Source organism: Bos taurus, chromosome 11, assembly GCF_002263795.3.
Source record: "Bos taurus isolate L1 Dominette 01449 registration number 42190680 breed Hereford chromosome 11, ARS-UCD2.0, whole genome shotgun sequence".
NCBI classification, from domain to species: Eukaryota; Metazoa; Chordata; class Mammalia; order Artiodactyla; family Bovidae; genus Bos; species Bos taurus.
The window spans coordinates 73,555,928-73,583,288 of record NC_037338.1 but is presented as its reverse complement, the minus strand read 5'-3'; the positions used below and the strand labels follow the sequence as shown (position 1 = coordinate 73,583,288).

Sequence of the window (27,361 nt, the reverse complement as noted above, 5' to 3'; positions counted from 1 at the left end):
TAAAAATTTTGAATAATGTCATTGATAAATTAAGAGTGATTAATCTTTTAATAATTTACAAGAAATATGTTTAAGACTCATTCTTCACACATTTTAATGGTTTAATTTACAAATGATCACATATTTTTTAGGACATATTAATTATACAGAGATAAACTTTTACTTCATATTTAATATTAACAGAGCAAAGCTAATTTGTCCCCAACCTACTGACATTTGGCCACATATCAAAGTTTTTAACTGTATTACTAAAAAAGAGCCAACTTAAAAAATCTGGAATTTCATGTTAAAGAAAATAAAAATTAAAAAATCTCAAATGTGCAATGGCTATTCATCAAAAAATATACAATCCATCTACAAATATTCCAATATAGCTCACTATTTCTCAACAGCAACACCACTGGCGTCTGAGCTGAGCAGTTCTTCCCTGTGAAGGGCTGTCCAGCACAATGTGCATGGAAGACATTTAGCACCCTTGTTCTATTCCCGTTATCACCACAGTGCTCCCTCCTTTCTAGTCATGGTGATAATCAAAATCTAGTCATGGTCCCCCAAAATTCTGAACACTTTCCCTATGGCTGTTACACAAATTTCACCCCTGACTGAGAACAACTAGTAGCACAGCAACCTCTTTCTCTTAATGAAAATGTCTCTAATGCAGACACCCAGATTTCTGCCTTAACATATAAAGTATATTGAACATAACTTTGGTATTTCTTGATGACAGAGGGTCTTGACTATGAACAGTGACCATTATGTCCTGTTGTAATATAATAAAGCTCTTAAAAATTAAAGTGTGTTTTATCTTTGGTCCTATAATAATTGACCCTGGCTATTTTATTTGAACATAAGACTATTACTTAAAACACATACTGCTTTATATATTTTTTCCACAATTCTTTTTGGCCAAGGTTATTTTTTCCTAGACTACATCAACCATTCTCTGAACTGTTTAGAGTATTTTTTATTTGCTAATGATCAAGCTTATTACATCAAAAGATGTGGATGAAAATGGCTCCAGGCCTCCTAAGAATTAAAGTGCATGGGTGTGGCAATAGCTATCTTATAAGAAATTTTTTCTAACTTACTTTTGGTTTTTTACCTGTGCTATGACTGAAAACTCCAAAGATCTGAATTCAACAAATCATAAATTAATAAAGCAATTATTACTAAATAATCTTTGAAGACTGCTATATACTACAAAATATTCTAATCGAGTATTATAATTATTACAAATAACACTTAAATAACTCACCTGATTTCTTTTAGTCCTTCTCTCTGGATAACTTGAAGAATTTCTTTATGACTCATGGGTGTATTGGGATATTTTTCTAAGACCTGAGAAACAAGTATATAGTAACAAATTATTTACTTAAATTCTTATAATTATGCATGTAAACTATATTTCTTATTCTTATTATAGCTATGTATTAATTTCATCCAGCACATACAAATCCAGAGACCTTTCATCCCTTAAATTTTGGGATAATAAATGAAAAATTAATGGACAGTCTTTAAATAGGACATTCTTTTCTTCAGTCACAAACCATACATCAAATCCCAAAGCAGAAATGAGTCAAAAAAGATTACTAATTATTATGAATGCATAATATGAAATTATGCTTACTTTCTGCCTCCAACACCACATAACATAACTACTTGTAGACTTACTGGAAATAGCTTAAGGAGTATCCACCTTAACATTTCCAAACAAAGTCTAGTACATTTTGGATGCTCAGTAATTTCCTAACCAAAATAAATGAACAATATAATGAAATTAAACAGTATCTGTGTTCTGGTAAAGAGGATATAAGCAAAGTTTATCCTGTCTCTCCTCTTGAATACGACTAAAAACCTGGACAGAGTACACAGAGCAGCTAGTTTTCTGAGGACTCTGAAAATGGAAGCAGTTGGTTTTGAGGAGGAAACCAAAACCAGAAGTACTACTCACCCAGCAGTGAGTTTCCTGGTTTTATTTCCCCTAGGATCACTCAGTCCAGACTTCAAAGCAGCCCCAAATCAGAACTGCACAGTAAGTGCAGACAGAAATGGCTTCAAAAGAAGTCTTCCTTTTTTCTGTCTGAAAAGCAGTCAAGGGGGCCCCAAAAGGGGAGGAAGATCCTCTTGGTTTTTTCCCTTTCTCTCAGACCCCGCTCCCAAGCAATTCAAAGGCAGCAGCTGTGGCAGTGATGATACCAGCAGTGGCTGGACAAGGACCTAAAACTTCAAGAAAGCGGGTTCCGTCCAATCCTATGAATGTGGTGGGAATTCCTAAGGTTTATATCCTTTTTCTACCATCCTGTCGCTTGGCATCAAAGGCAGATGCAGCTGTGGAAGTGTGTAGCAAAACGCTGAGATGAAAACATGAGTTATTTAGCCATAGGACTAGGAAGAAAGTTCTCTAGGAGTCAGAAAGTGTCAGGAAACTTGCAAAGAGAAAGGAACTCAAAAAGTGACACCAAGAAGTTCGACAAACACTCCTGGGGTCACCCAAGAACTAAGCATATGTGGACACAACCCCAAACACACTATCCGGTTCCCAAAGTTAGCACTCAGTGGTGCACATGCAGGACAGATAGAAACAAGTTTTAAAAACTAGACGCTAGAATTTTAGTGCACAGAAGATAGGCCGAAACTTGGGACCTGAACCTAAAAGGCCAAATGCCTGCTTAAAAAGCACCCCCAATCCCTCAAAATAAAGTACCAACAACATTCTCCATAGGACTCAAATGAGACAGTATCAAAGTTTTACTGCAACAGAAATGTCACAAAAGGAAAAAAATGTCTAATACACAAACCCAAATCACTTGACATATGAAGAAAAATCTCAGTAACTCAACAAAGGAAAAGACAACCTACAGACAACAAACTTGAGATGACACAAATGCTGGAATTTTCAGGTAAAGATTTTAAGGCAGCTATTATAACCATGCTGCAAGAAGAGGAAAAAAAAAAAGAAGCGAGAAGACTATTCTTGGGGGGGAAAAAACAGAAGTATTAGCAAAGAAGTAAGGTTGATTATACCATTGTGTGTGTACCTGTGTGGTGCAGAAAACAAAATTAAAATAAAAGACTAAAAACTACAATCCAAAGTAAAATCCAAAATTCTCTAGAGGGGCTCAACTGCAGAATGGAGGTAACAGGGGAAGAGAGTCAGTGAACCGGAAGATTGAGCAACAGAAACTATTCAATTTGACAAACAGAAAAGTTACAGGGGGAGAAAACAAAAAAACAGATGAACAGAGTCAATGGGCATGTCACTAGAGTCCCAAAATGAGAAAATAAAGAGTAGCATGCACAAAACATAATGTAAAGGAATAGCAGCAAAAGCTTAGCAAATTTGGTGACAGATACACACCTACAATTTCAGGAGAACCAATGAATCTCAAACAACAAAATTCAAGGAAATCTATACCTAGATATATCACAACCAAATTACTGAAAACCAAAGAAAATTTTAAAATCTTGAAAGCAGCCAAGGATAAACAGTATTTCACTTAGGAGAACAACAATTCAAGTGACTCAAGTGGGTTTCTCATCAGAAACCATGAAAGGCAGAAACAGTGAAGTACATTTTTGAGTGCTGAAAGACAAGGACTGTAATTAAAACACTCCTGTCCAGCAAAAATATCCTCTAAGAATGAAGAAGAAATTAAGACATTCTTAAAGGAAAATGAAGGATATTTTCCACTAACAGACTTGCTTTAAATTGCTTTCTTGTAAGTCAATTTTGTACTCCTCCTTTTCTTTTTATACAAATTTTAGGCAGAAACTCTTTACCTGAATCATTTTCCATTCTAAACCTGGAACCCTTGGCAATTAGTGGATGAAAGTGAAAGCTAAAATTGAACCAATCTACATTATACTATCAAAGGAGTTATCAATTAGCACAGCAACTGTATCACAAACAATAGATACAAGATTTATGTAATAGATACCACTTGAAGTCAGATATCTCAGATCAGCCACTAAGGTATCAAGATGTGATATCAGCAACTATCATTTATAAAGAAGACACAAACAAGTGCTAATCATTCTCTCAGTTAAATGTCTCCGCAACCTTAAAAGGGAAGCATCATTACTCCCATTTAAGAAGTGGGATAACTAACCCTCAGGATAGTTATCTATTGTTATAGATAACAAATCGTAAATTTGCTAATAGCTAAGCAAATTTCCAAACATAATGCAGCAAGGTAAGTGGGAGTCATAATTCAAACTCAGGTCTACCTTGCAGCTTACAGCGCACTGTGTCCTGTGTCTGCATCTCTTTCCTCATTTGCTTAACCATAAAATCCAACAAATAAACTTGTTTACATCTTCCATGACCTCTCTGCTACATCAGATGTTATTAACCTTTCCCTCTTAAGATACTGCTCTCTCCAGACTCTTTTTTTCCAATATGTTTCTCCGTAGTCTTTTCGTTGTTCTTCAGTTGCTAGACCATGTCTGACTTGAGATTCTATGGACCACATAGCCTGCCAGGCTTCTCTGTCCAACACATTTCCCCGGCAAGAATACTGGAGTGGGTTGCCATTTCCTTCTCCAGTCTTTTTCTATGGCCACCCCCTAAATATTTCACAAGCATCATTTTAGAGCTTTTCCTTTTCACTCCAACTCTCCCTGAATAAAATCATCCATTCCCAAGACTTCATCAATCACTCCCATTTTGATAAATGAAAAGCAGCAGCACAGTCTGTTTATAACTGCTTTTAAACATCAACCTTGTATGTTTCATCTCAAAATTAACATGCCCCAAATTTAACTTACTACCTTTATCCAACTTAAGGCCTATAACAGAAAACTGGACCTGTATTTACTATCTATATATTAAAATCATATAAAGTTACTAAAAATGGAGAAAAATACATCATGGACACAGATAGCTCATAAAATAATTAAAACAACTGAACAGAAAACATAAAGTAACATTTGCATACTGAAATACTTACAGATAAAATTATATGATGTTGGAGATTTGCTTCAAAGTTATAAAGAGAAAATTTAGATAGAGATTAAGTATTGCAAGGCAGGCTATAAGTCAATAATTATAGAAACTATAAGATGGTACAAAAATATTCATTATATTACTGTTGACTTTTATGTACACATTCAATATCCTATAATAAAAATTTATGGAAGAAACAACAAAGAATGCTTGATTTCACAAACGATCAAATGCAAAAAAAAAAAAGTCACATTTCAATGGTTTTTTCCCTGCTACTCTGGACAGCAAAAACATGGCAATAATAAAACAACACCATGAAATGGATATGTACACATAATCCAGTGTACAAATTCAACTTTATTCAACATTCAACTTTAAACTATTGATAATATAAGAAAATATTCATTGTTACTCAATAAAGAAAAAAGTTTAAAGGTTTCTTATCTAATAAAAATATATTAAGAAAACCAGTATATTTACACAATTGAATATTATATAGCTACAGATGAAAAGAAAACACGCACTTAAATCTAGGTGTGGAATCCAAGTACCGGACAACACAATGTGGGGCGGAGTGACTTCAACAACTCAGATTTTCAAAAGTCAGGGACACATCCCTCTTTGGCCCTTCCTTAACCCCGTCTTGAAAATGAAAAAGACAAGTCATTCTGAACCATACAGACAAGGACACACCCTAAGAATGGTGTAAAGTCAGCCACTGTTTCCACCGTTTCCCCATCTATTTCCCATGAAGTGATGGGACCGGATGCCATGATCTTCGTTTTCTGAATGTTGAGCTTTAAGCCAACTTTTCCATTCTTGTCTTTCACTTTCATCAAGAGGCTGTTTAGTTCTTCTTCACTTTCTGCCATAAGGGTGGTGTCATTGCATATCTGAGGTTATTGATATTTCTCCCAGTAATCTTGATCCCAGCTTGTGCTTCATCCAGTCCAGCGTTTCTCATGATGTACTGTGCATATAAGTTAAATAAGCAGGGTGACAATATACAGCCTTGACATACTCCTTTTCCTACTTGGAACCAGTCTGTTGTTCCATGTCCAGTTCTAACTGTTGCTTCCTGACCTGCCTACAGATTTCTCAAGAGGATATGCAGCCAAAGCCATATCTAACTATTAGGTTGGTACAAAAGTAACTGCAGTTTCAGCCACGAATTTTAAATCATAACTCAAACACATCTTTATTAAGCAAAACAGGAACCATTACAATCAACACATTTTTGTCAACAAGAAGTAAGTTTATTATTCCTGTAGCATAAATCCATGCTTCAGGATTTGAGGAACTCTTGGAAAGACTTTTCTGCCTCCTGCTGGTTGTGGAAGCATTTTGCCTGCAAAAAGTTGTCAAGATGCTTGAAGAACTGGTAGTCGGTTGGCGAGGGGTCAGGTGAATAATGCTGGATGAGGAAAACTTCATAGCCCAATTCGTTCAACTTTTGAAGCGTTGGTTGAGCCATATGAGGATGGACATTGTCGAGGAAAAGAACTGGGCCCTTTCTATTGACCGTTGCCAACTGCAGACACTGCAGTTTTCGGTTCATCTCATCTATTTAATGAGCATATGTAATGGTTTTACCAGGATTCGGAAAGCTATTAGGGGATCAAATGGGCAGCAGACCACCAAATAGTGACCACCTTTTTTTGATGAAAATTTGACTTTGGGAAGTGCTTTGGAGCTTCTCGGTCCAACAACTGAGCTGGTTGTCACCAGTTGTCATAAAATCCACTTTTCGTCGCACATCGCAATCTGAGAAATGGTTCGTTGTACAGTAAGAGAAGACAACATTTCAAAACGATGGTTTTTCTGATTTGCAGTCAGCTCATGAGGCACTCACTTATCAACTTTTTTCACCTTTCCAATTTGCTTCAAATGCCAAATGACCATAGAACGGTCAACTTCTACTGTAGTTTTCACAGGATCAGCTTTCGTGACTGCACTCAACTGGTCGTTGTTAACTTCCAATGGCCAGCCACTGTGCTCATCTTCAAGGCTCTTACCTCCTTTGCAAAACTTCTTGAAGCACTTCTGCACTGTACATTAGCTAGCAGTTCCTGGGCCAGATGTTATTGTTGATGCTGCAAGTCGTTCTCCACTACTTTATGACTCATTTTAAACTCAAATAAAAATCACTTAAATTTGCTTTTTGTTTGGCATCATTTCTATAGTCCAACATAAAATAAACAGCAAGTAATAAGTATTAGCTAAAAAATGAAAAATGTGCATTAAAATGATGTATAACATAACTACATTTAAGAATGTATTCCAATATGAAACAGCAAATTTCAACAATGTAAAACCGCAATTTCTTCTACACCAGCCTAAATGAGTCATCAGTCTATTCACATGACAGTTAAGTAATCTTCCTAAAACTTAAATTACATATTCCTCTGATTTTTAACCCATCACTTTTTAAAATGTTAAAATCAAAACAAATCTGAATTCCTAATAGAGTCTAAGAAATTCTACATGAAACTCTCATCTCACTTTTCTCACATTACCCTCTTGCCCTTTCTCAAACATAACCAGTTCATTCCTAATTCAGGGCCTCTGTTCTTGCTCCCTCCTCTTACAATACTTTTCCTCAGGAATTCATGGACTCTCTCCCTCACTTCACTTCTTCAGAGATATTCCTGACCACTCTAAAATACACTCAGACACTCACAAGCAACACCATCCCTACAGACACACAATTTTATTACTTTAGCCAGATTTTCCCCCTACCTTTACTGAAATATAACTGACAACACACTGTGTAAGTTAAGGTGTACAATGTGATGACTTGATACATGTATATATTGTTAAATGACTGCCACACATTAAGGCTAACTTAACACATTCACTGTCTCACATAGGCACCTTTTTGGGTGTGTGGTAAGAACATTTCAGATATGCTCTCTAAGCAAATTTCAAGTTTATAATACAGTATTGTTAATCACAGTAACCATGCTGAACATTATACCCCAGAATGCATTTATCTTAAAACTGCTAATTTGTATCCTCTGACCAATATAGCCCAATTTCCTCTACCACTCAACCCCTGGTAACCATTCATCTACACTCTGTTCCTATGAGTTCAACTTTTTTGGATTTCATATATAAATGAGATGATGCAATATTTGTCTTTCTCTGTCTGGCTTATTTCAATGCCCTAGACTGCCAATAATACTAAACATTAGGCAAGAACTAAACTTTACAAAAATACGAAGCAACATTAAGTTAAATCCCAAGACTTCACTCCCTATAAAGTCACTTATATGTTGTATTAATATTTACATTATAAATATTCAAATGAAAAAAAGACAAAATAGTAAGCTATTCTGCAAGAAAAGCAAGGGTAAAATATCACAGAATAAGCCCCATTCATATGTAAGAATACTTTGGTTAATTAATCATAATGAGGCAGAATATCAGAGTCCAAATCCCAACTCTACCAGAAAGTAGTGATGAGCAAACTGGAGGATGTGGTTGCCCTACTGTTCATGTGAACCAGCGGCTTTCTGTCCAAGGAGCTATGAAGTGGAAATTAATAAAAATTTCTTTGGAATATCAAATCTTAACTGAAAGGTAACAATTAATCCACTATCAGAATGAAACGAACTCTATTTAGAATTTAAAACTTTTATATTATCCATGGTAATGGTAATAATAAAAGTATTTTCTAATTTATTATCCAGAGCAAGGAATTACTTTAATATGGTTGAACTTTACTATTTATATATAAATACTTAATATGCTGACAAGACATTAAGCTACTGGAAATGGAGACCTGAAATTTCTGTGTTTTTTTTTTTTAATTTTATTTTTAATTGGAGGATAATTACTTTATTGTGATGGTTTCTTCCATACATCAACACAAATTAGCCATAAGTATACATATGTCTCCTCACTCTTCAACCTCCCTCCCACTTCCCTCCCCACCCCACCCCTCTAGGTTGTCACAGAGCACCAGCTTTGGGTTCCCTGTGTCATACAGTCTGTGTTCTTTCTTAATGAAAATTATTTTCATTGATTTTCTAGGTGTACTGTTTTTTAATGAAATAAAATAGAGGAAGCCAATTAGTTAAAACTGCTTAAGAGATGTTTACTTTCCTTTAAAAAAATAAAAGTTTATGACCAATACCTTACTAAGCATTTTAAATTAATCTTAATTTAGAAATTTATGCTAAATTTTCTCAATATTTAGAACTATATATCATTTAGTCTGATGGAAAAAAAGAAATGTTGATAAATTAAATACAAGGACTCTATTAACTTTTTTTGGAGGGGGGAGTTGGGGGGCTTCCCAGCGGCACTGTTGGTAAAGAATCTGCTTGCCAGTGCATAAGACACACAAGAGATGCAGGTTCCATCCCTGGGTTGGGAAGATCCTGTGGAGTAGGAAAATGGCACCACTCCAGTATTCTTGCCTGGAAAATTCCATGGACAAAGGAGCCTGGTGTGCTACAGTCCACAGGGGTTGCAAAGTTGGACATGACTGAGTATGCACGCACTTCACTTCATTAACTTTTAAGTATGACCATTTTAAAACATACACAAATTCAGAGAGAACACTACAATCAACAATTGTCAACACATGGCTTATTTTGTTTCAGCCATACCTGCAGCCACGCCCAAGAATACTGGAGGGGGTAGGCTATCCCTTCTCCAACAATCTTCCCAACCCAGGAATCAAACCAGGGTCTCCTGGTGGATTGCAGGTGGATCCTTGTATGTGGGTGGGAAGCATACAAAGTGGATTATCCTGAAACAAATCTCAACATTTCATCCAAAAATACTTACTATAGATTTCTTAAAAAGGATAAGGACTGAAAAAAAAAAAAAAGGATAAAGACTATTTTTAAAAATAAAAAATACCACTTTACTCCTCAGAATGTAACTATAGTTCCTTAATTATCAAATTATTTAGACAATGTCCTCAATTTTCATGGGGAAGAGAAAACTATGTTTATTTATGGATTTCTCCCTTTTTATCTTCCAATTTATTTACTGAAAAAAAAAAAAACCAAACAAACAAGAAAACTATAATTTCCCACATTCTGTATTTTGCTAACTGTATGTACTCTGAACATATTTCCTGAAAATTAGAATTACCTAGAGGGCTGCACAGATCCAGATTTTATTTTACCGAAAGAACATCACAGTGTTGTTTACTCTGCCCCCTCCAAGCCACCCCCGCCACACACACACACGAGAATACACAGGATAGCTATGGTCTCTTTTCTGAGATGTCAAGATGAATCAGGAGGACAACTCATATAGAAAAAAGCAGGATAACTGTTTGAATCTATCCTTCTATTTATTATCAGAATAATTAGCTAGTTTTTCTAGTATACTCCAACAGTGACTGGTGAGTATGGCTTTTTTCTTTGACATACCATTAGGAATATTATGAATACAATTTTATGTAATGCCATTATGAATTTTAATATATTTTACACTTTAATTACTGTGTTTTCTCATTTAACCTATAAACTGGTTATTCACAACCACTATCCCTTGTGTATATACCATTTGTATGAGCTCTCATTTTCATATTAAATATATTAAAACTTCTATTGTCACATTTACTGCAAATACTTTTTCCAGTTTATTCTTCATCTTTTCATTACTGTTGTTTTTCCATGGAGGCTTTTATTGGTTTCACATATTATAGCTCATTAGTCTTTTCTTTTGATTTCTTTTAGCACATCTATGTTTATTCTCCCTTCAATAGCTTAATATTTTTCAATATTTGCATTTAACTTTTAATTCCCTTAATTTTTAATAAGAAAATGTACATAAACAGAAAAATGTACAGACACACTAGAGAAACCCAAATGGGAAAGATGAAGAGGAAAATAAAATGCCCACGTCTATTTGTTAGCAAAAATACCATACTCCATTACATTATTACTACAATACTATTACTGTAGAGCTATTACTATTACATTATTTTACCACGAATTAATTTTAATTGGAAAGACTGCTTGTTTCACAAAACATTTAGTTTACTTTAACCACAGGAGGGCAGTGTTTATCAAACAAAAAATCATTCTATTGGAATTGTTCATGAACTTACAAAACAATTTTTAGAAACTATTTTATAACAAACTGAGTAACTGTTGAGAAGAATTAAAATCAACACTACACAGAATTAAAGTATAAATTTGTTTTTTAAAGTGTACTTAGTCCATCTACTTCTTTACTTGCAGATTCTCACATCCAGCTAATACAAGGATATAAAATTTATACTTTTCAATATTCAAGAATTATATAAACAGGTCCTAAATTTGGGTTTGATTCTCACCTAATTAAAAGCAGTATTTCAATTACTGCTGCATTTCTGAGTTCATTACAAATAGGAGCAGATATGTAGAGCCTGAATTTTGTGGTATCTAGAAAATTTTACTTTACATTTAAAATATACATATGAAAACATGCTAATCTTTACAGATTTACATCAGTGCCCTGTGGCTTATTCACTATCCAAAAGCTTTAATTTAATGTGACAGTAGTGAATGAAGTCCACCAGGAAACATGCAGAATGAGAAGTGGTAAGAGCCAATGATAAAGGGTAAGAGAAGAAAAACTAGCAAATAAACAAAGGAGTAGCCAAAGAAATAGGAAGGAATACAGAAGAATACATTGCCTCAGAAAAGACAGAAGCATTTTAAAAAGGATAAAGTGATCAGCAATGTCAAAACCCCCCTAGAGGTTGAGATGGCAACTTCAAAGTCTTCTGTATTTAGCAACAAGAAGTTCTCAGCTTTACAAGTTCAGATTCCACTTAATCACGAGGGAAGAAATCAAGCTTGAGGAGGTTTAGCACTGAATGGGAGGTCCAGGAGTAGCAACAAGGAGTTAAAGCAACTCTTCTTAAACAGTGAAGGAAAACATGGAATCAAGGAATAACTGTTTTGTCAAATGGACCTGAACAAGTTCCACTGAACAGGATAAGTAAGGAACAGAGGCATCCCTTAGCCATACCAACTCTTCCCATGCCAATTTGAGAGGCAAATGCTTTGGAGAGTTTGACAAATTTCTCTTTTCCCAAACCTGTGCTATTTACAATGTGACACTCAGAAACAAATGAAGTCAGAGGATGCAGTATTCCTCACCTACCAAACTCACTATACAAACACTATGAGTTCATGAGCTGAAAAGATAATATGGAAATATGGAATTAAGGCAGAAGGAATAGCTGATAGAGCCAAACATCTTACCTGCCTACTGAACAGTATCTGTTGATCACTCTGTCCTGAGATGCACTCCTCTGTTCAGCTTCTTTGACACCAGACTCTCCTTGCTTCCCTCCTATCTCTCCACTAGCAACTTTTCGTTCTCCACAAAGTTGATCTTTCTCAAAATTCTCTTATCCCCAGTTTCTACTCTCCTTGGACATTTTCATCCTCCCATAGCTTCCAAATACTGCTTTTAATTAGGTGAGAATCAAACCCAAATATAGGACCTGTTTATATAATTCTTGAATATTGGAAAGTATAAATTTTATATCCTTGTATTAGCTGGATGTGAGAATCTGCAAGTAAAGAAGTAGATGGACTAAGGACTCCATACACATCTGCAGTGTTTATCACACTGTATTTATTATAACTGCATCTTAAATCATCTGTCTTGCCCACTGGTTTAGGCTTCACAAGGGCTGCAATGCCAAAGAATGCTCAAACTACCACACAATTGTACTCATCTCACACGCTAGTAAAGGAATGCTCAAAATTCTCCAAGCCAGCCTTCAGCAATATGTGAACCGTGAACTTCCTGATGGTCAAGCTGGTTTTAGAAAAGGCAGAGGAACCAGAGATCAAATTGCCAACATCCGCTGGATCATGGAAAAAGCAAGAGAGTTCCAGAAAAACATCTATTTCTGCTTTATTGACTATGCCAAAGCCTTTGACTGTGTGGATCACAATAAACTGTGGAAAATTCTGAGAGATGGGAATACCAGACCACCTGATCTGCCTCTTGAGAAATTTGTATGCAGGTCAGGAAGCAACAGTTAGAACTGGACATGGAACAACAGACTGGTTCCAAACAGGAAAAGGAGCTCGTCAAGGCTGTATATTGTCACCCTGTTTGTTTAACTTATACCCAGAGTACATCATGAGAAACTCTGGACTGGAAGAAACACAAGCTGGAATCAAGATTGCTGGGAGAAATATCAACCTCAGATATGCAGATGACACCACCCCTATGGCAGAAAGTGAAGAGGAACTCAAAAGCCTCTTGATGAAAGTGAAAGTGGAGAGTGAAAAAGTTGGCTTCAAGCTCAACATTCAGTAAACAAAGATCATGGCATCCGGTCCCACCACTTCATGGGAAATAGATGGGGAAACAGTGGAAACAGTGGCAGACTTTATTTTTCGGGGCTCCAAAATCACTACAGATGGTGACTGCAGCCATGAAATTAAAAGCCGCTTACTCCTTCGAAGGAAAGTTATGACCAACCTAGATAGCATATTCAAAAGCAGAGACATTACTTTGCCAACAAAGGTCCGTCTAGTCAAGGCTATGGTTTTTCCTGTGGTCATGTATGGATGTGAGAGTTGGACTGTGAAGAAGGCTAAGAGCCGAAGAATTGATGCTTCTGAACTGTGGTGTTGGACAAGGCTCTTGAGAGTCCCTTGGACTGCAAGCAGATCAGCCCTGGGATTTCTTTGGAAGGAATGATGCTAAAGCTGAAACTCCAGTACTTTGGCCATCTCATGCAAAGAGTTGACTCATTGGAAAAGACTCTGATGCTGGGAAGGACTGGGGGCAGGAGGAGAAGGGGAATGACAGAGGATGAGATGGCTGGATGGCATCACTGACTCGATGGATGTGAGTCTCAGTGAACTCTGGGAGTTGGTGATGGACAGGGAGGCCTGGCGTGCTGCGATTCATGGAGTCACAAAGAGTCGGACACGACTGAGCGACTGATCTATCTGATCTGATCTGATGGAAGACAAGTTTCCTTGCTCTTAAGCATTAAGCTATACAGTCTCTCAATCAGTTATACATCCACACTACTCCTAACACTAACTCTTAACAAACATTTACTAAGTGCTTCTTAAGTGCCAAAAACTGGATATACAAAAATGAGTAAGAATCAAGCCCTGTAGTTCACTGCTAGGGTAGAGACTGAGTAGGGGAAAAGAGAGATGGACATTTACAATACAAGAGATGAAACACTGATAACATCTATAAAGAACTATGGAAACAAAGGTAAAGAACATTAATTCTTCCTATAAAAATTATGCAGTATTTCAAATGCAGAGTAAACGACAAAATAATAAAACACTGAAGTATCAACTAACAAGCTTTGTCAAATCCACAAAGGGAAATGAACAGAAATATTTTATACCTTGATTAGGGTGGTGGTTACACCAGTAACCAGAGAACTCAACTTACTCATACCTGAACATGAAACTGTTTTAATACCTAAAATGATCAAAGCAAGAGGAAGTGAACTGATACCCAATAAAGAGGGTTGGGGATGGTAGGCAGGGCAAGTGAGAAGAAAAGATGTAAGTTCTCTGCTTGATAAGTAAATAAATCTTTAGGGTAAAAGATATCACATCCATGTATACACAAACAAAAATAAAAATGGGATGCCAAAAAATGTTGGACAATATACAGCAAGTCCTTACTTTTAAGGAAGTGAGTATTCCTTTTTTTGGGGTGGGGGGTTGGTCATGTGGCATACAGGAACTTTAGTTCCTTGACCAGGGATCAAACCCATGCCCAGTACTGGAAGCATGGAGTTTTAACCACTGGGCCAGCAGGAAGTCCCCAGAAGTTAGTATTCTAATGGTAGAAACACACAATAAATACGTAAGCAAAAAAAAATTTTTTCAGATAGTGATAAATACAATGAACAAAATAAAAGTGATAAGTACAGTAATTTTTTTAATTTTCAGATAGTAGTTAAGTGCAATAAAATAAAACAGGGCGATGAGTTTAATGAGACAATTTTAATGGGAAGAGAGAGAGCTGAGTAGTCAGGATCAATGACCACCCAACATTCAAGCTGACAAATGAGTGACAAGTTGCCAGGCATGGGAATATTTAATATGTATTTGATTAGTTCAAAGGCCATGAGAAGTTTTAGTTTATAGTCACATGGAAAATAAAATTCAAACTAATAATAAACATTTCATCATTTGTAAGAGGTTTCACTTACAAAACAAACAAAAACCAGGTAACATTTTTTAAACAAGCATTAAAGAAAATGTTTCATCTCTCATCTTTCTTTCTTTCCCATTCTTTCCTAGCTCCTCCCCCATGTCCCATCTCCCTCCCATTCTCACCCATCCTCTCCTCCTCAGATACTTACTAGCATCAAAGCAACCATAAACAAGCAAAAAAAATTTTCTCACTTTTACAAACAAAAGGCAACAAGTTATATACAATATTCAATACATGACCTTTTTCACTGAATATATCTTGAAGGTCCTTATGGTATATTGAAAGCTTTTTTTCCCTTACAGCTGCATTATATTCCACTATGTGGATATACCACAACTTATTTAACCAGTCTCCTAATGATGGACTAGATAACTGCTTCCCTTCTTTTGCATTAGTATCCAGCAGAAACAACTGCTGCCCTGTATCACATCTCTTCAGCCCACGGATGAACTCGGCCTCATTTGCTGTAGGCAGTTCCCACTTAACACTTTCTGTCCATTCCACTTCACGCTGATAGTGGCCTATCTCAAGGTTCCATGAGTCTCTCCACTTCTCTGCCTCAGGAACTTCTCTTACCCAAAGGGAGCCCAAACAGCAGCACGGCAGCCCAGTTCAGAACAGCAGGGGAATAAGCATTCTTACCAGAGTTAGCAATTCCAAACCAACTGCTGGGGAGTCAGTATAGCCTTCTTCTCTCAAAACTGACATAGCTTAGCTTCTGCTGCTGCTGGGTATCCAAAACTAGTCATCAGCAAAGGCAAACCCTGAGCCTCCAATTTGGTACAACCGCTCAAAGAGATGAGCTAAACACTGGATGGCAACTTGACAACACTGGGCATCCTCCACCCTCAAAAGGCAGCAATCTGCCCTCACTGCCACTGACAATGATTCTGATAAGTCTGCCCTCCCTGCCTTCAGTGCCTCAGCCAGCACCATTATCCAAAAGTACCTAGTTGTAACAACACGGGGTATAAGACTACCTCAGACCACATGACTCGTGCTTACATTGAGGAAAATTTAACCACGGGCACTGAGCACTCATATCACATATGCTATGCGACCAAGACACAGTAAGCCTTTTAGGGTACACTGCAGTAAGTGCATCCTGAAAGTACAATCCAGTGGTATGAACAGAAATAGGATTGTTCCTAGAACCCTAGTGAGCAAAAAAAAAAAGAACCTGTTTCCCATTCCTGCAACTTTAGGCTCTGCTAAAATCAGAGATCTTTATTCCCATGGGCCAACATTTTTAATCAGAGGACTTTGAATCTGAAGTTAACAACTGTCAGTCACTTTGGGCTCCTCATGCTGATGGACTAAGAGGCAAAAAAAAAGGAGTTATAATGTTGGGGCAACTAACATTACTAGTTAGGTGGTTTTCAATGCTTACAAGGGTGGTAATAACAGGCAACAGCAGCACAAGGCAAAGGCATGATAAGAGAAAGGCAAACAGGGGTTCAGCCCCTTCAGGAACGATAGTCTGGGTCACACTACCAGGCAAGGATCTCAGATTAGCTGAAGTCTGGCCAAGGGTGAAGGAAATCCAGAATAGATGGAATTGGAGGGAAATGAATATATGGTTTTAGAACCTGCTGCTGTCACACAGACCACAGCTTAATCTGTTAACCACCCTGTATTAAGTCATTTTTAGAGACTCCCGTCAGCCTCTATCTTGAGAAACTGGTAACAAGAGTGGGTTTAATACAGAGTGCTAGCTGTGTAAGAAATAAACTGTAACAGAGTCTTCCAATGTCCTGCAACACTCACAATGCTGACGTCCCACCTCTCACAGTGCAGCTCTCTGTACCTGACATAACTTCCTACTCCTTTCTATGTCTGAAAGTTTATCTGTCATCTAACAAAACAGCAAAAATGTCCAAAACTGGTAATAATCAATCCTTCAAGGGTTAAGTAAGAAAGGCACCAACACATTACATACCTGAGAAAGTAAACTGACATACCTTTCTGGAAAGCAATTTAGTGAACATGTAACTTTAAGGGCCTTCCAAAGGCGGACATCCTCTTACCCAGCAACTTTTCTTCTAACGATTACAAAAGCAACAACAGAAATATACAGGAGAGCTAGGCACAAAGGTGATCCCTGTAGTACTATTTGTAACAATGGTAAAAATAAACCATCTTAACTTCCAACATTAAGATAATAAAGTGAATCAATTTAACTCTCCTCATAAAGAGATCTTTAGTTCAAGAGCAAAGCAGAAACCACAAGCCGTTTTATCTTTATGGCCCTCCAATTAGACAATACTTGAAACATAGTGAAAGTGTTAGTCACTCAGTCATGTCTGACTCTTTGTGATCCCTGACTGTAGCCCACCAGACTCCTCCATCCATGAAATTCTCCAGGCAAGAATACTGGAGTGGGTTGCCATTTCCTCTTCCAGGGGATCTTCCTATCCCAGAGATTGAACCCAGGTCTCCTGCAACGCAGGCAGGTTCTTTACTGACCGAGCCACCAGGGAGGAAATCAATAAATTATTTCTACATTGAAAACAATGGTATGTCATCATCAAAGATTTCTTTAACCAGAGCTTTTGATGATTAGGAAATGCTTATGATATACAAAAACTACAAGCAAAACTGGTTACAACATAAGATTTCAGCTAATGTCAAAATGTTGATAGTATTATCTTAGATCAGAGTTATTAACTTACAGTCTAGGCCGATAGAACACAAGTTGGCTTCAGGATTACATGAACTCCTTTGGAGTCTTGTATAGTATTTAGTGTCTGTATCTTTTTCTGAAGAGAAGAACCACAGCTTTCATTAAATTCCAAAGGGGAACTTTGACCCTGAAACGACTAAGAATATGTCTCTTTACACTTTTGTTTTTAAACTTTCCACAAGGCACACTGCTAGCCAGATAATCAAGGGGAAAAAAGGGGAAATTAGTTAAAAGTGTCCACAGTTCACAAAAATAAATAATGAATCCCTAACAAAAAATTAAAGGACCTGCATATTGAGACATTTCCTTAAAATACTTCTATCAGCTCAAGATGTATAATTTTCCTTTGTTTATATTTCTAATTTGCCCAACTCTTGTCCACATTGGAGGAACAAGATTTCATACAGGGTTCAGCCAACAAAGAATAAGGAACCAGAGGAGGAAACCAATGTGGGTAATATCACTCTGCAAATATAATGTATTACTATCACAGAAGAATTTCAGTAAAAGGACTGTATCTCAGCTAAAAAGCAAGTTCCAAATTCTAGGGTTGTTAGGCCATCCTTCAAAAAAATGTCCAATAAAATGAAGTGGCCTAAACCATTCACTAAAAAATGGAATTTGGATAGCAATCATAGATCCTGATTAAAGTTAGGGTGCCTCTCTTATCCCAACCTTCCATCTACTACAGCTCTCATTTATGATTATAAGACAGAAATAGAAGTATATGAATAATAAAGCCAGTAAGGGTGAATTCAAAGATATATCAGACTCTTCAAAAGTTCTTTTTCTCCCATTCACTAATGGAACTGTTAGAAAAATTGCTTATTTATTAGGAAACATCATTAATTACAAAAACCATAAAGAGTTCAGGGTTTCCCAGGTGGCACTAGTGGTAAAGAACTCACCTGCCAATGTAGGAGAATCAGGTTTGATCTCTGGGTTGGGTAGATCCCCCTGCAGGAGGAGATAGCAACCCACTCCGGTGTTGCCTGGAGAATTCCATAGACAAAGACCCTGGCGGGCTACAGTCCAAAGGATTGCAAAGAGTTGGACACAACTGAAGTGACTTAGTATGCACGAAGAGTTCAAACATTTTCTTACTGTTATACAATAAAATCATACATCAGAAAAACTAAAATAATAAAATTCCCTAGTGGTTCAATGGCAAGAAGTTGGTGCTTTCACTACCAGAGCACAGGTTCAATCCCTGGTCAGAGAACTAAGATCCCACAAGCCACCAGGTATAACAACAAAACACACACACACACACACAAAACAAAATAAATAAATAAAGCTCTGGTTCAAAGGATTAAAATACCCTTTTTCTGCCTTTGCACAGTGTAAAAGAAAAAAAAACCCAGAGGCACTATGAAACGAGAACTTTACTAAATAGTGAAGGAAAGTTGTACAATAGAGGAGAAAGAAACTGTAACTTGTAGTCACTTTTATATAAACAGATGTCTGACTCTCACCATGATGACCTTCTAACACCAACACTCCCTGCTCTAGCTTCTGCCCTTCCTAACTCCTTACTACTCAAAAGGAGGTCTAGTGAACTGTGCTAGAGTTCAAGCAAGAAATAAGAGGCAGATCTCCATTCCTCCACAATCAATGAGTGGAGTGTTATCCCCCCAAGGTCAGTGACCAAGTTACAAACCAATGACTCTCCACAAACTGAAACGAGGTTAAGTAGGGGAAAAAAATGGAAAAAAATTAAGCTGAAATATCAATGGTAACTGCCACTGGACTGTGGGTAATTTCTTTTTTCCTTTTTACCCTCCCCATATTTTCTATCATGTACAAGTATTATTCTGATCCAGAAAGGTTTTCTCATTTTTATGTGGTAAAATCTTGTCTTTTATGGATTCTGCTTTTGTTAAGTATGCTTTTCAAAGAATGACACAAAACCCAGAACAATATGAGAAAAAAATCTTACCAAATGGGCTTACATTATATAAAATGAAAAACTTGGTACTGCCTGTACACACATGCACACATAAGCACACACACAAACCTATAAGCAGAGTCTAAAGTTATGACCAACCTAGACAGCATATTAAAAAGCAGAGACATTACTTTGCCAACAAAGGTCCATCTAGTCAAAGCTTTGGTTTTTCCAGTAGTCATGTATGGATGTGAGAGTTGGACCATAAAGAAAGCTGAGCGCCGAAGAATTGATGCTTTTGAACTGTGGTGCTGGAGAACACTCTTGAGAGTCCCTTGGACTGCAAGGAGATCCAACCGATCAATCCTAAAGGAAATCAGTCCTGAATCTCCATTGGAAGGACTGACACTGAAGCATCATTGGTTTGTAACACGGTCACTGACTGACCCTGGGAGGCTAACACTCTACTTTGGCCACCTGATGTGAAGAGTTGACTCATTGGAAAAGCCTCTGATGCTGGGAAAGATTGAAGGCAGGAGGAGAAGGGCACGACAGAGGATGAGATGGTTGGATGGCATCACCGACTCAGTGGACATGAAGGTGAGTAAACTCCGGGAGTCGGTGATGGACAGGGAAGCCCGGTGTGCTGCAGTCCATGGGGTCGCAAAGAGTCAGACATGATTTGAGTGACTGAACTGAACTCAAAGGAAAACTAGTTGAAAAAATTGGGAAACACACCATATACAGAGGAAGATGTTATAAATCAAGGAGAAAAACACCAATTCAAAGAAAAAAAACTGGCAATGAAGACAGTTTAGAGAAACAGAAATACACGTGGTTAGTAAATACCTAAAAAGATGTTCAACCACAGCCATACAACTCTAAATATAGAAATTGAAATCAAAACCATATTTTTTTCACCCACTAAATAGGCAAAGATGAAAAGGACTGAAAGTTCAGCATGGGACAGGGTGTAGGGAGGAGGCACTGTCAGCCAGTGCTGTAAAAAGGAACAACTCTTCAAGAATAATACGGCACTCTCTAGGCTTGGCTGGCTACACCTTTGTCCTGACAATTCCCAGATACAAAAATTAATTTGAAGATTATATTCTTACAAGTACATAAATATGAACAACAATATTTACTAGAAAGCCATGTCTGTAATATCATGAAGCTAAAAATTACCTAAATTCCAATAAGTAATAAAATAGATTGCTAAGTAGCCAAATAATCGTCTATGCCACCATCAAAGAAAAGCAATGTGGACATCAAAAGCACAGCCAACAAACATAGGGAAGGTGAACGACATCAAAACTTAAAACTCTTCTGTATCTAGGGAGACAATCAACACTGAAAGGCACTCTTCAGAATGGGAGAAAATAGCTGGCGAATCGTAAGGCGTTAGTATTCAGTATATAAAGAACTCCTACAACTCAATAGAAAAAACAAATTAAAAATGGGCAAAGGACCTGAATAAAACATTCCTCCAAAGAAGATATACTAATGGCCAAGAAGCATATAAAAATAATTACTAATCATTAGGGAAATGCAAGTCAAAATCACAATAAGAAGTCATCACACCCACTAAGATGGCTGGTATGAAAAAACACACACACACACAACAGGAAATAACAACTGTTCGCAAGGATGTCGAGAAATCTGAACTCTTGTGCTTTGCTAATGGGAATGTAAGATGGTGCAGCGGCTATGGAAAACAGTATGGTGGTTCCTCTCAAAAGACTAAATACAGAATTATTATCTATGATCTGGCAATATCACTTGTGGTTATATATCCAGAACAATCAAATGCAGGATCTCAAAGAGATCTGTGTATACTCATGTGCACAGCAGTATTACAAAATAGCTAAAAGGCGGAAACAAACCAACTGTCCATCAACAAATGAATGGATTTTAAACTGTGGTATACACATACAATGCAATTACTCAGCCTTAAAATGGAAATTCTGAAACATGCTGTAACACGATGAACCTTGAGGACATTATGCTAAATGAAATAAGCCAGTCATAAAAAGACAAACACTGCATGATGCCACTTATATGAGGTAAGACAAAGAAATTCAAGGTAGAATAGTGAAGAACCCCTGGAGAAGGGAAAGGCAACCCACTCAGTACTCTTGCCTGGAGAATTCCATGGAGGAGAGGAGTCTGGTGGGCTATAGTCCACGGAGTCACAAAGAATCGACAAGACTGAGTGACTAACACAACACATTTGTCAGGAACTGTGGGAAGGGGAGCGTTGGTAAGTTGTTTAAGTTTTGCAAGATGAAAATGTTCTACAGTCTATGGACAACAGGCACATACTTAACAGTGTACAGTTTAAAACCATCAAAATGGTAAATTTTATGTGCATTTTACCACATTTTTAAAAGGAGCAATGTGGATAGATAATGTTAGTGAGTAGAATCTAGGTGGTAGGTATACGGTGGGTAAAATTCATTCAAATTTGCTGTGTGTTTTAATTTTTTCTTAATGAAATAATGTAAAGAAAAAGAATAATGCAGCACTCTATGTGCAGACATGCATAGACATTTAGACATCATCAAGTGAACAATGCAAGTTGCAGAATTGTAAATGTCATTTAACTCCTTATGGAGGGGGGTGTTATACATATGTGAAGAAAGTTATCTTAAACCATTATCACTGTTTTCTACTGGTAAGAGAGTTAGATATGTAAATTCTTTGTACCCTTAAGCACCCATTAATTGTACTGTATACATATACATTAATACAGCCCTGTAGATGTGACACTGTACAGGAGACAGGGATCAAGACCATTCCCATGGAAAAGAAATGCAAAAAAGCAAAATGGCTGTCTGGGGAGGCCTTACAAATAGCTGTGAAAAGAAGAGAAGCGAAAAGCAAAGGAGAAAAGGAAAGATATAAACATCTGAATGCAGAGTTCCAAAGAATAGCAAGAAGAGATAAGAAAGCCTTCTTCAGCAATCAATGCAAAGAAATAGAGGAAAACAACAGAATGGGTAAGACTAGAGATCTCTTCAAGAAAATTAGAGATACCAAGGGAACATTTCATGCAAAGATGGGCTCGATAAAGGACAGAAATGGTATGGACCTAACAGAAGCAGAAGATATTAAGAAGAGATGGCAAGAATACACAGAAGAACTGTACAAAAAAGACCTTCACAACCCAGATAATCACGATGGTGTGATCACTGACCTAGAGCCAGATATCCTGGAATGTGAAGTCAAGGGGGCCTTAGAAAGCATCACTACGAACAAAGCTAGTGGAGGTGATGGAATTCCAGTTGAGCTATTCCAAATCCTGAAAGATGATGCTGTGAAAGTGCTGCACTCAATATGCCAGCCAATTTGGAAAACTCAGCAGTGGCCACAGGACTGCAAAAGGTCAGTTTTCATTCCAATCCCAAAGAAAGGCAATGCCAAAGAATGCTCAAACTACCGCACAATTGCACTCATCTCACACGCTAGTAAAGTAATGCTCAAAATTCTCCAAGCCAGGCTTCAGCAATACGTGAACCGTGAACTTCCTGACGTTCAAGCTGGTTTTAGAAAAGGCAGAGGAACCAGAAACCAAACTGCCAACATCTGCTGGATCACGGAAAAAGCAAGAGAGTTTCAGAAAAACATCTACTTCTGCTTTATTGACTATGCCAAAGCCTTTGACTGTGTGGATCACAATCAACTGCGGAAAATTCTGAGAGATGGGAATACCAGAATACCTGATCTGCCTCTTGAGAAATTTGTATGCAGGTCAGGAAGCAACAGTTAGAACTGGACATGGAACAACAGACTGGTTCCAAATAGGAAAAGGAGTACGTCAAGGCTGTATATTGTCACCCTGTTTGTTTAACTTATACCTAGAGTACATCATGAGAAACGCTGGACTGGAAGAAACACAAGCTGGAATCAAGATTGCAAGGAGAAATCTCAATAACCTCAGATATGCAGATGACACCACCCTTATGGCAGAAAGTGAAGAGGAACTCAAAAGCCTCTTGATGAAGATGAAAGAGGAGAGTGAAAAAGTTGGGTTAAAACTCAACATTCAGAAAACAAAGATCATGGCACCTGGTCCCACCACTTCATGGGAAATAGATGGGGAAACAGTGGAAACAGTGGCAGACTTTATTTTGGGGGGCTCCAAAATCACTACAGATGGTGACTGAAGCCATGAAATTAAAAGCCGCTTACTCCTTGGAAGGAAAGTTATGACCAACCTAGATAGCATATTCAAAAGCAGAGACATTACTTTGCCAACAAAGGTTCGTCTAGTCAAGGCTATGGTTTTCCCTGTGGTCATGTATGGATGTGAGAGTTGGACTGTGAATAAAGCTGAGCGCCGAAGAATTGATGCTTTTGAACTGTGGTGTTGGAGAAGACTTTGAGAGTCCCCTGGACTGCAAGGAGATCCAACCAGTCCATTCTGAAGGAGATCAGCCCTGGAATTTCTTTGGAAGGAATGATGCTAAAGCTGAAACTCCAGTACTTTGGCCACCTCATGCGAAGAGTTGACTCATTGGAAAAGACTGTGATGCTGGGAGGGATTGGGGGCAGGAGGAGAAGGGGACGACAGAGGATGAGATGGCTGGATGGCATCACTGACTCGATGGACGTGAGTCTGAGTGAACTCCGGGAGTTGGTGATGGACAGGGAGGCCTGGCGTGCTGCGATTCTTGGGGTCGCAAAGAGTCAGACACGACTGAGTGACTGAACTGAACACTTCTTTAAAAAAAATGTATTCTTAGTCTAACCCAGGTGAGGTTTGATTTGTTTTGTCAGAGTGGAATTGCTTTAAATTTATAAATTTACTTGACAAGAATTAAAATCTCTTTATTATATTGATTCTTCAAATATAGGTGCAACGTCACTCTCTCTGATTTTCCAAGTCTATTCTCCATCCTCTCCCAGGATTTTGTATTTTCTTCACCTAGACTCTATACACTCCTTATTCAACTTTGTGTGTGCATGCATAGACAATAGACACTTCAGTTGTGTCTGAGTCTTCGCAAGCCTATGAACTGAAGCCTGCCAGGCTCGCCTGTACATGGGATTCTCCAGACAAGAATATTAGAGTTGGTTGCCATTTCCTTCTCCAGGGGATCTTGTTGATCTAAGGATCAAAACAGCACTTTTCATCTCTTGCATTGCCAGCCAGGTTCTTTACCACTTAGCGCCACCTGGGAAGCCAAATTATTGGGATATAGGTACTCTATTTATATATTTACTTTAACAATCATCTTTTTAAACTCTTACCTAGATTTTTTTAGTTGATACTTTGGGGATTTCTAATAAATAAGCAGTCACAGTATCTGCAAATAGCAACTTTTTTCTTCTTTTAATGTTTGCACCTCATTTATTTTTCATGCCTAACTACAGTGGCTACAATAACTAAAACAATGTTAAATAAAATAATGAAAGCAAATTTTCTTGTCATTCTTTTCATATGTTTATCTCTAGTGTTTCACTATCATTGTGATGTTGGCTACTAGGCTGAAATTTTCTTTATGTTATAAAAATATCTTTCTGCCCAAACTCAAAAAACAACAACAAAAAAAAACAAAAGCAGTCAGGTAATGGAAGTTTGGGTATGTCCTTCTTTTTTTAAAGGACAATATGCTGAGTTTTATTTCCGCTATTCCCAAGACTGCTATTTTAGAAGGAAAATAAATTTAAATAAGCCAAACACAGAGTCAGTTATATTTAAGTCATCCATACACAGAAAGAAATTCTAATTAAGTTTACCTTCCTGGGTATGTGTATGTATAATCAAAAGGTTTTGAACAGACACTGAATTTAAATAACTGCTTTTTTAACATGTGAGATAATCATATAGCTCATACCTGTGAGGTAACACTAGGTGCTATAACCAAATCCCAAAATTTCATTAGCGTAACACAATACAAGTTATTATTACATTATAAACAGTTATTGAGCTGTGAACATATTATTAACAGTTCAGTGCACCTGATTCCTACTCAGTGGGCACACCCTGCTCTTAAATACCTTGACCCAGAAGTGACACATTATTTCTGCTCACATTTCCCTGCAAAAACAGTCACTTGGCACCACCTAGATAAGGGGGTCTAAAAAATAAAATCCCTGCCTAGGGAGCTGGGCAAGTACCATCTCTACATACAGTTGCTCATTTTTAACCTAATAATTTGATGAATTAATAATTTCCTAATAACAAAAGGAACTTTCATTCCTGGAATACATTCTGATTAATCATGGTGTGTTGTTTTACTATATTGCTGTATTTATAATTTACATACACGATTGCTTAGTAAAATTAGCTTATTTTCCTTTTCTTTTTAGCCTGTTTGTTAAAATATGAGTTTCAATATGAGCACAGAAGAACTGTACAAAAAAGATCTCCACGACCCAGATAATCACGATGGTGTGATCAAAGACCTAGAGCCAGACATCCTGGACTGTGAAGTCAAGTGGGCCTTAGAAAGCATCACTACAAACAAAGCTAGTGGAGGTGACAGAATTCCAGTTGAACTATTCCAAATCCTGAAAGATGATGCTGTGAAAGTACTGCACTTAATATGCCAGCAAATTTGCAAAACTCAGCAGTGGCCACAGGACTGGAAAAGGTCAGCTTTCATTCCAATCCCAAAGAAAGGCAATGCCAAAGAATGTTCAAACTACTGCACAATTGCACTCACCTCACACGCTAGTAAAGTAATGCTCAAAATTCTCCAAGCCAGGCTTCAGCAATATGTGAACCATGAAATTCCTGATGTTCAAGCTGGTTTTAGAAAAGGCAGAGGAACCAGAGATCAAATTGCCAACATCCGCTGGATCACAGAAAAAGAGATTCATGGGGTCGCAAAGAGTCGGACACGACTGAGCAACTGATCTGATCTGATGAGTTAGTTAGCTTATTTCTATTATATACATGGTAGGTGTTCAATATTTTAACAGTAAAAGCACTATCCTGTCAGAAGGGAATTTGAGACAACAAATTCAACAATACCTAATCCAACAGATATACAGATCCTAGTTGCCATTATACAGACAGAAGTAATTTACTATAGAAATAAAGCATAAAGAACACCGAAAAAACCAGGAAGCTGATATATCCTGAATAATGTCAGTATTAAAACTTTTTTTTAAAAAAGTCATAATTTTCTGAAAACCTCTGAAGGACTTTACAGTTTTTATTGAAACCTTGGCCATCACCTGTCACAGAGAAGGATGTTACCTTCCACAGGCCAATGCCAATCCAAAAGTACTCCAGAGGACATTTGGTATGAGAGGAGTTGGACAGTAAACTGGAACAAGAAGACAGGAAAATCTACCCTGAATTCTAGGAAATGGGAGTATAGCCCGAATAATGAACATGCTGCCTCCCAATTCAACTCCTATATCTCTCTTCCTTAGTCACATTACTTCAGCTACACTGGCCTCCTCAGAGTTGCTAGACCAAGATGGCACACTCCTGCCTCAGAGTCCTCATAACGCCTGCTCCCCCTCTGTAGAGGGCTCTCTGCCCGATTATCTGCAAAGCTTGCTCCTTTATCTCTTTCAAATGTTTGGTCAAAAGTCAGCTTCCAGGGGATTCTCTGATGGCTCAGTGGTAAAGAATCCACCTGTCAACCCAGGAGACTCAGGTTCGATCCCTGATCTGGAAAGATCCCACATGCTGCAGAACAACTAA

General features: G+C 37.5%; 1 protein-coding gene across 3 annotated transcripts in view; it reads right to left on the bottom strand.

Moving 5' to 3' along the window:
* Nucleotides 1-27,361, bottom strand: part of ASXL2 (ASXL transcriptional regulator 2) — a 113,509-nt gene that overhangs the window by 72,145 nt on the left and 14,003 nt on the right. For 2 of the 3 annotated variants that reach the window (XM_005213080.5, XM_059891812.1), the window contains exon 2: nt 1,256-1,338. The exons of the other annotated variant lie outside the window; for it this stretch is intronic. In XM_005213080.5, the coding sequence (XP_005213137.1) occupies nt 1,256-1,338 (83 nt within the window). The remainder of the gene's footprint in view (nt 1-1,255; nt 1,339-27,361) is intronic. 3 annotated transcript variants of the gene reach the window in all.